The sequence below is a fragment of the Lactuca serriola genome, chromosome 5, assembly GCF_051521515.1.
Source record: "Lactuca serriola cultivar US96UC23 chromosome 5, Lser_US96UC23_V15, whole genome shotgun sequence".
In the NCBI taxonomy this organism is placed as follows: domain Eukaryota; kingdom Viridiplantae; phylum Streptophyta; class Magnoliopsida; order Asterales; family Asteraceae; genus Lactuca; species Lactuca serriola.
The window spans coordinates 155417345-155426539 of record NC_136412.1 but is presented as its reverse complement, the minus strand read 5'-3'; the positions used below and the strand labels follow the sequence as shown (position 1 = coordinate 155426539).

At 28.7% G+C, this 9195-nt stretch overlaps 1 protein-coding gene across 1 annotated transcript; it reads right to left on the bottom strand.

The window, feature by feature from the left end:
- Window positions 1-764: 764 nt before the first annotated feature.
- LOC145053160 (transcription factor TGA2.2-like) lies at window positions 765-5190 on the bottom strand. Its single transcript, XM_079001171.1, has 9 exons — window positions 4964-5190; window positions 4322-4461; window positions 3948-4019; window positions 3753-3812; window positions 2715-2792; window positions 2359-2410; window positions 1730-2001; window positions 1379-1627; window positions 765-1242 (listed from the first exon to the last, which is right to left on the bottom strand). The coding sequence occupies exons 2-9, from the start codon at window positions 4388-4390 to the stop codon at window positions 1096-1098; spliced, it is 999 nt and encodes a 332-aa protein (XP_078857297.1). The 5' UTR covers window positions 4391-4461; window positions 4964-5190; the 3' UTR covers window positions 765-1095.
- Between the last annotated feature and the right edge of the window lie 4005 nt (window positions 5191-9195).

The following is a 9195-nucleotide window of genomic DNA, read 5'->3' as shown; positions in this document are numbered from 1 at the left end:
CGGCCGACTCTGGTGATTTGGGTGGTGTTTGTCAAGTAAGGAAAAAAAGGACAATAAGTGGTTTTAAGAGAGAGAGAGAGAGAGAAAGAGAGAGAGGGGGGGGAGGGAGATATATATATATATATATATATATAATTTTTTATTTTTCTTTTAATTATAAAAGTATTTAAATAAATAAAAAACTGAAAAAAATTAAATCCAATGGCAAAATCATCATTACAAAAAAATTTAGTAAATTGGACCAAAGCGGCAAGAAAATAAAAACATTTGGACCATGAGTGCTAGTCTAAACTTGTTTGGTCCAAAGTAACAATAGTCTTTTTAGGTAAGTCAGGGACCAAGCGCGTAACAAAAACAAAAAATAGGGACCTTTCGAGTTAAAAAAATAAGTTAGGGACTAAACATGTAAATTACCGTAAACCATAGGGACTATTCGTGTAATTTACTCATAAACTTATTAATTTTATGTGCATATGACCATTGCAGGTTGATATATCTACACACAAATAGCATCCTTGTCATCTACTAAAAATTAAATAATGCGACATAAATGTGATCATATTTAAACAAAAATCGATGTAATTAAAGACTAGAAAATTATTATATTTGATTAATAATTTTCATCGAGTCTAATATAAAACTCCAAAAAAAAGATGCAAACTCAGAGCATGTTTGTTGGAAATACTCCAAGTATATATTCAACTACATAACACATAAGGTCTTTCAAGCTTTTGAATTTTTGAAAATTACAAGTCATGAAAATATAACCAAAAGGGCGTTTATTGTTTAATGAGATGCTACTGTTTTTACAGAGATTTTTCCTATAGAAAATTAGTCATTTCATAACTACAACCGGGAAGACTTCATTACATGTCAAACAACTCATCAGTTTCTTGTTTTTCAACTTAAATTAATAGAATAAACATAAATTTAAAGACACAACTTTGCTACTACAACTAATCGGTAAGAAAATGCAAAGAAATACAAGTTAAGTGGCCTCTTGATAACAAGATCTTAATGGAACTTGATGTCTGTCTAATCTCTCACTTGTGTTTGTTGGATTTGTAAATGATGAAATGAAGAAAGACGATTCATTCACTCACGAGGGCGTGCAAGCCATAACGAGCTAAGAGCTCGAAGCCGTGAGAAATAATCATTAATGGCTATAAGTGCTCGAGCCGATTGTCTTGTTGTTAAGATCCTATGCATTTGTTGCAAGGTTTGTTGCCTCAAATTGTCTGCCTGTTTAATATTATAATATAACGTTGATTTAGGATTTAAATTTTTTGTCACACATTCACACAATACTTATATGATTCTCATATGAACCTAATTACGTATATAACTGTTAAAAAATAATAATAATAATAAATATGACCTGTCGAATGAAGCCCTCGAGTGTTCCAAGTTTACCCATAGCCATAGCCATTTGACCCATGTAATTGGCTACATTGCCTGAGGAGCCGGAGGATGAGCCAAGGGAGCCGGCTAATGTCTCGGCTAAAGACTGTTGCAATGCATCCATTCCTTGTGATAACGCGTCTTCTGCTTGTTGTGATGTTTGTTGTAAGTTATTGATTGCTAATAACTGTTGCTCTGTTAATGGCTCCAATTGGGTTATAAGTAACTGCAAAGTGCAAACCAAACCATAATCAATTTTCAGACTTGACAAGAAAAGTGTTGTTGATTCTTGCATTTAGAGGGGTTATTAGGATGATGTTAGACTTACTTTGAGGAGTTCTGAAGAACGGAATCCACCTAACCAAAGAAAACATCTTTCTGCAGGGGTTTTCCACATGCCTGATAAAATATGGAAAACATCTGCCTTTGCAGCATCACCTTTTATTCTAAAAATGTCTTCATAATGTGTGATGACTCCATCAACAATCAGGCGAAGTTCTCCATCAGCAGCATGTGAGCTAACAGCTTCTCTCAGCTCACTGATTCGCCTATTTTGCTCATCTAGCCACCTTGAATACTCAACATGAAAAGATGACGCCCCTACATAGTACATTGTTTTCTTCTTTTTATCATCGATATAAACTAATATAATCATTAACTCGGAAAAAATAATGTTCAAAACGTATTCTTAATAGGGAAACCATCTTTTTTTTTCTATTAGATCGTTTTTTCTACAAATTAAATCACAAGAAACATCAATGAATAGCTTATTGGATTGAGTCATGTCCTCATTAAGTCCACTAAGTTATGAAAACAACACCTAAGTGTTAGAGTATGAAGAAGTTAACAAATTGATTACAATTTTCTTTTCAAGGGTTGTATATTATATAAATTTATTTATGTCAATTTTAAAGCCAAAACTACTCATAAGAAAGATATAATGCAACATGATCATACCATTTCCACTGGTTGATTGAGATTGTTCTCCTGAACTCGAAATGAAGATGCCCTTTCAGCAAAGGAGAAGTATTAAGCAACTTTTCAGGTTAAATGCAAAAATAACAACATACTTTCTTTCATTTGGTGTGCATTGGGACAAATACATGCTTCTGTGAAAAAGACATAAATGCCCTCCTAATCCTCGTCTTCTTCTGGATCTTGTTATGTGTAACAAAGCTTTCTAGAGCTGTTGTCCACGATGAGTATGAGGAGGGCATTCACGTCTTTTGCACAAACAAGAGATCAAGAGCAAATATTTGTCACAGTAGTACAATTTGTTTTGTTGTTTGTAGATAAGATTGATGAAACCAAACCTGCTGCCTAGCTCTCTGAAGCTCCTGTTCAAGTTGGCTCAACTTCATTCTGCTACTTTCAAGTTGTTGAACATAAGCCTAAAACAACAACCGAATATACTTAAATAACTTCATTACAACATCAAATAGTTGGTGAATGAAAGGAATGTCTGGAATTGGTCATGATGGGAAAAAGGGTATAAAATAATTCAACAATAAGTTTGGCACATAGTTCAATGATAATGTTTAATTATTGAAGAATATCAAGAAGATAGTGTTTCCTTTATTCTACTTCTTCTATTTATGTAAGTTATTCTATGTATGATTTTGTTTTTGGAAATAATTAAGCTTTTCAGTCTTTCTTTGAAATTATTGATCAAATTTCTAAAATTGCCACTTTTAGTATGGACAAAATTAAGAAAAGTTTTGGACCAGAAATGAAGTTACTATGTTCAATTAATAATCACCAACAGGCAAAAAGGTAAATCAGGATGGATGGAAGAGTTGACATAAAAGAAGATGTTGCATTTTTTGGGAGAACTTAAAAAGGAAAATGTTGCAATTTTATTGGATGAAGGGATTAATGATCTAATAAGGACTTTTACAAATAAGCATAAGTTGTTTTAAATAAACAAATTCCAAACACCCCCTAAGTCTTGTTGTCCCAATACTAAATTGTATACATTATGTTACAACACGAAATGATTTAAAGTACTGCAAATATTTCCACATTTATAGCAACTTAATTGCTTAAACTTCACAAATGTTGCATAAACTATTTGTATTACACCATTAGTTCTTTTTTTTTCTTTTCAAGATACACCACATTCATTCACTTTCTACTTAAAAGAGGTGTTTTAATTTTTTTTTTAAATGGGACCTTAGAAACAACCATATGGGCAAACTTTAAAGTAGATTTAGTCTTTAATCAATGGTCATGTATGAAAGAGTAACATTCAACATGCCCCATATAACCCTTTAGAGAAATGCAACAAACTACATGAATTCAAATCAAAGATTCAAGATAAATGAAGAAATGAGCAACAAAAAAAAGCTTACTTTCTTCCGCAAACGACTTTTTCTTGCAGCTTCACGATTTTGAGCAAGTCTACGAAGTGTCTGAAGATTCATTACAGTTCAACAACAAATTAGTATTTTTCTTTCAACATTTTCCTTTTTCCTTTTGTATCTATTAATCATAGCATTATAGCAATCACTTTAAAAAAAATGGTAAAATAGCACAAACATAAAAACCTTTTGGTCCCTTGACTTGTCACTGGCATCAGAAACCACAAGCCCATGTGAATGTGATTGACCACTATGGAACTGCATCATAATCACATACACAACATATTAGCAAAAAAAATCCATTTAATCATATATAAAGTTCATGTTTTGCACCCTAATTATAAAACCCTAAACCCAAAGTTACAGACTACCCCAATAACTTCTCACTTAACTTTATGCCACAGTGGAGTATGAACTGACATGAGAAAACAAACATCAACTTTTTAAGTAAAAAGGTTTAATGCAGATCATGATTCATTGATTCAAGTTTCCTATAACTTTTATATAGAAGAATAGAATGAAGAAAAGGGAAGTTTCAAGTGAAGTGGTTAAAGTATTACCCCCAAAGCCTTGTCATCAGTGTCCCCATCAGTGGAAGTATCAGTCCTTGGACTGAGTTCTGCCATCATGGATTCTTGATAAAGAGCGATGCTGAATCTTGCAGTGTTTTATGAGAAATGGAATAGATCACAGTTGATAGCTGCCAAATAATAACATAGCAATTAATTTAAACATACATCCGAATATCCTTTTGTTCGTATGTTAGGCTCTTCAATAGTTCATATGGGGCATTTGTGGTATAGGAAAATGATCAACCAAACTTGCAGAAATTGTGTTTCCGTATCATTTGCTTAATATGTCCCTAACTTCCAACAAGTCAATTGAATATGTTAAGCTACTCTATGTATGCTTTGGATAAGAAGCATCGATCAACAGTTTTTCTTCAAAATCAAATCACATCAATTTGAAACTTAAAACTAACATGTTGCGAATCTAAAGTCAAAGTGTATCTCTTTTCAATGGAAGCCAAAGAATTGCGCCCAACATGGGTTGACGGTTGAGAACAGTTTGCAAAGTTAAAGACGAACTTTTTTGTGTGGTGAATATATATGAGCTCTGATAAAGACAATTGAACAACTCCAAATCAGGAGCTTATGGCGTGCGAGTGTGATTGAAAGTGATTAAGGAATTGGAGGGCTTACAGTTTAGTTTAGTAGAAACCCAAATCCAAAAAGTATAGAAGTCTTGACTTGATTATTGAATAATCGAATCACAAGTGATGGGGTGTTGCTGATTCTTTCTTCTTCGTTAGTCACTGTGATGCGGAAGCCTTACGAAAGCAAAGAAATGGAGTTGAGAATAGAGATTGGGGAAGAGAAAGAGGGGGGTTTGATTGTGAAGGTCCAAGTGTCGCTACTTTTGACTTTTTGATCCCAATGTCTTTTCCTTCCCCAACCAAATTGTATAAAACAATAGCATTTTTTTTTCTCTAATCTTTACTTTAAGCAATTTAGGTTTCTTTAAAAATTAATAACCCTTTTTTTTATATTTTTTTTTCATTATAGTTGATGAATTAATAAAAAAAAAGTTATATGTAAAAAATAGTAATATATTTGTGTTTTCCTTATTCATTATAAAATGGTAGTTTTGTTTTCGTTATTGTATTTTGAAATTTATATTTATATTATAAAATATTTTTTTAACTATAGTTAAGTTGAGATGCCAACAATACCTTCATATTAAAAATATATATATACAATATTATAATTTGATAAAATCTTAAAATGCGATATAATAACTAATAAGATGTTAATTATTGTATAAACCTCAACACAAAAAGGAATGTCTAGGTCCACATTGTCGTGAATTACAATATCTCTTTCTTTGGTTGCTTAAAGTATAAAAATATTTATAGAAAATAAAATAATAGATCCATTATCTTTAATAAAACAATAGTTATTCAAATAAATTAATATTTTTTCTTTTGTTGCTTATAGCTCCATGAATTTTGAATATATATATATATATATATATATATATATATATATATATATATATATATATATATATATATATCCTTCCTAATAAATAAAAATTATTTTGTTACTTGTCATCTTCTAATACTCATGGCATATGGTTTTTTCTTATTATTTTCTTTTTATCATTTTTCTACATGTTATTTTATGGTTTTTTTTTTATTTTATTGAATTTCATACAAGATGTAAAACTCATGTATTACATGAGTTTATTTAAAAAAAATTAAATATGAAATTCTAAACATTTAAAAGTTTGAATTTATAAGAAAATTAAAAATATATACTGAATTATTAAAATTAATGTGTTTGTTTCTTTTTTAAATTTAAACAAATAATTTAGATAAATAAACAAAGAAAACTAATGAGGTTTTAATTTACAAATTTTAAAATTAAAATGAAAGTCAATTAATAAAATTGATATGCATTTATTATTACGTTTATTATAATTATTACATTTAAACATTATGTGGTTTTGATAAAATGAAAAAAAAAAAAAAAAAAAAAAAAAACAAAATGTCATGTAGAAAAAAAAAATTGAAAATAACCACAAAATGACATATGGTCAAATCAATGAGAGTATGACATGTGGCAAAATAATTTTTATGTATTATAGTAGATAGTATTTAATGTAATTAATAAATGTATATCAATTTCTGGACTTTTCTTCTGATTTCAAAATTAATAAATTAAAGCTTCATTAGTTTTCTTTATTTATTTATCTAAATTATTTGTTTAAATTTAAAAGAAAAAAATCTTAATTTTAATAATTCAATTTTTTTTCTTACAAATTCAAAGTTTTGATATGTTTAAATTTTTATATTTTTTTTAAATAAGCTCATGTAATACATGGGTATGACACCTAGTCATATCATATTATTATTATACTTATAAATGAGACATTTTCCCTATCATCTCATGCATTTGAAACCTACACACAAATTTCCAAGCACCTCATACATTTGAAACCCCCACATCTTTTCACCTTCAAAGTAATTAATCATACATCATGAAAGAGTTTATAACTTATATAATATGTTTAATAAGCAATTAATGGATAGTCTACTATAAAAATGTCATTCTCTTTGAGTAGACACACAAATACAAATCACATACAAAATTCACAAAGAAAACAAGTTTAAAGGTTTTGTGTTGGTTTGAGGGCTTTGGACCATTTTTCGGGCCATGTTATTATGTTAAAGTTTTTAATTTGTAAGTTTGTTATATACTAATTCTTTTTTTATATTTTTATTGGTTTAAGTATTCTTTTAAGACAATCAATGTATGTTGTGGTTGAAACTTTAATGTAAATCAGATTAGATTCATGTTATCGATCATATGTTATGGAAAGTGATATAGATAATATTTAATTAAATATTGTATATATGTTTGTGTTGTTTTAAAGTAATAATTAATAAAAAAAAAATCATGGATATGCAATATTATGCATATTATCCATGTAAGTCTCTTTAAAATGCAAATTGTCTATCTTATCACTTTATATTTTACTATATGTTTAACATTTTAATTATAATAATAAGTATCTTTTAAAAGTTTTCTTTCGTTTATTAATAATAATAAGTGGTTTTAAAACTAATGAACCATAATTATAAATAATAAAATTAAATTATAAAAATCATGGATATGTCATATTATCCATGCAAGTCTCTTTTGAAATGCAAATTGTCTATCTTATCAATTTATTATTTAGTGTAAGTTTCATATTTTAATAGTAATATTAAATGTTTTTTAAAAGTCTTCTTTAACTTATTATTAATAGTAGTTGGTTTAAGCTAAAGAACAATAATTTTAAATGATAATAACATCAATTTATAAATTACATAACGTTAACAACAGTATATTTTAAATGAACATCATTATTGAAATTAGATAATAATCGCATAAGTAAAAATATTATGTGAAAGTTAATGTCAATAACATACCATTTTAAACATATATTTTTTAACATTTTAACAATATATTTTTAACCTACATTGCGCAACGCATGGGAATTCGTCTAGTATAATTATAAATGATACTTTTTTTCTTGCACCATATACATATGAAACCTTCAAAACTTTTCATTTTCCACATAATTGATAACAACCTTTCAAAAGTTTTGTAATTTATATATACTTAATAGTATTTTATGAAACAAATTGATTAAAACATGTTCATTTTTTTAACTTATATATGTAATGGTATTTCATGACCATTGCACACTCAAGGTTTCCTCATAATATCTCTTTGCGAATGTGTATGCATAATTTCATTTCCTTGCAGAGAATATCAATAGATGTATTGCCGCTAAAATTTTTGGATTCTTTTGTTACAAGGTTTGTTATTGATTTAATACATGTAGTCTTTTTATTCTTATTATTAATCTTTTTCTCACTTTTGATGAAGTTTTTGTATTCCATTTGTGTCTTTTTATGAGTTGTTTCCCACATCTCCAGTAAAACCAAAATCTATAGTGGTAATTGTAGAGAATATCAATTGATGTATTGCCACTAAAATTTTTGGATTCTTTTGTTACAAGGTTTGTTATTATTTAATACATGTAGTCTTTTTATTCTTATTATTAATCTTTTTCTCACTTTTGATGAAGTTTTTGTATTCTATTTATGCGTTTTCATGAGTTATTTCTCGCATCTCCAGTGAAACCAAAATCTAGAGTGGTAATTAATAGGTATTATACAAAACATGTAACCATATGTGTGCATGCAACCCTATAAATTTTGATCTATGTTTTCTCTAATTGAACATACAACTTGAAGAACTAAAATAGACAACACTACCTACTAGCATATATTCGAAATACAGATAATAAGGGTTAAAGGAATCATACCTTGATTGTTATGTATTAATAACAATTTAAATATTTGTGTTGATGAAGCCTTGAAAGCAAGCGTCACAAATGTTACGCCTCAAGTGGTTCACTGTCACACCCCAAAACCGGAACGGCGGAAACGTTCTGGGGTGGACGACGTCATATCAAGTATCACAACACATGAATTATAGTAATCAAAGTACAACAAAACATTGCATTAATAGTAATAGTTTTACATGGTTCACATTACAGTACATCAAAGTAATTCAAGCAAATATAAAAAGTACAACATGGTACTAAGCTATCTTCATCAACAGCTTCGGGGATGTACCTGTCTAATGCTGACTTGAGAATACAAGTTATTTGAAAAGCGAGTATCAGCATTTTTACAAATGTTGGTGAGTTCATAAGTATTTAGTGACATTTTATTCAAATAACCTTATAATGTAGTAGTTTAAGAATTTACAGTGTATTAGAGTTCTTTCCAGAAAATCCTATATGTTCTTTAATAAAAGCAGCCTTCTACCAAGGCTGGACAGAGTTATGTGGTAAAAAGTAGTTTTCCCTTAAT

What these genes read in the sequence shown, in the direction of transcription:
- LOC145053160 (XM_079001171.1), bottom strand. Translation starts at nt 4,390, where the DNA reads ATGATGGCAGAACTCAGTCCAAGGACTGATACTTCCACTGATGGGGAC. An exon ending in TTCAGAGAGCTAGGCAGCAG is followed by an intron (nt 2,411 to 2,714) that starts GTTTGGTTTCAT and finishes CTTTGCTGAAAG; the next exon opens with GGCATCTTCATTTCGAGTTC. An exon ending in GTTCTTCAGAACTCCTCAAA is followed by an intron (nt 1,628 to 1,729) that starts GTAAGTCTAACA and finishes TGCACTTTGCAG; the next exon opens with TTACTTATAACCCAATTGGA.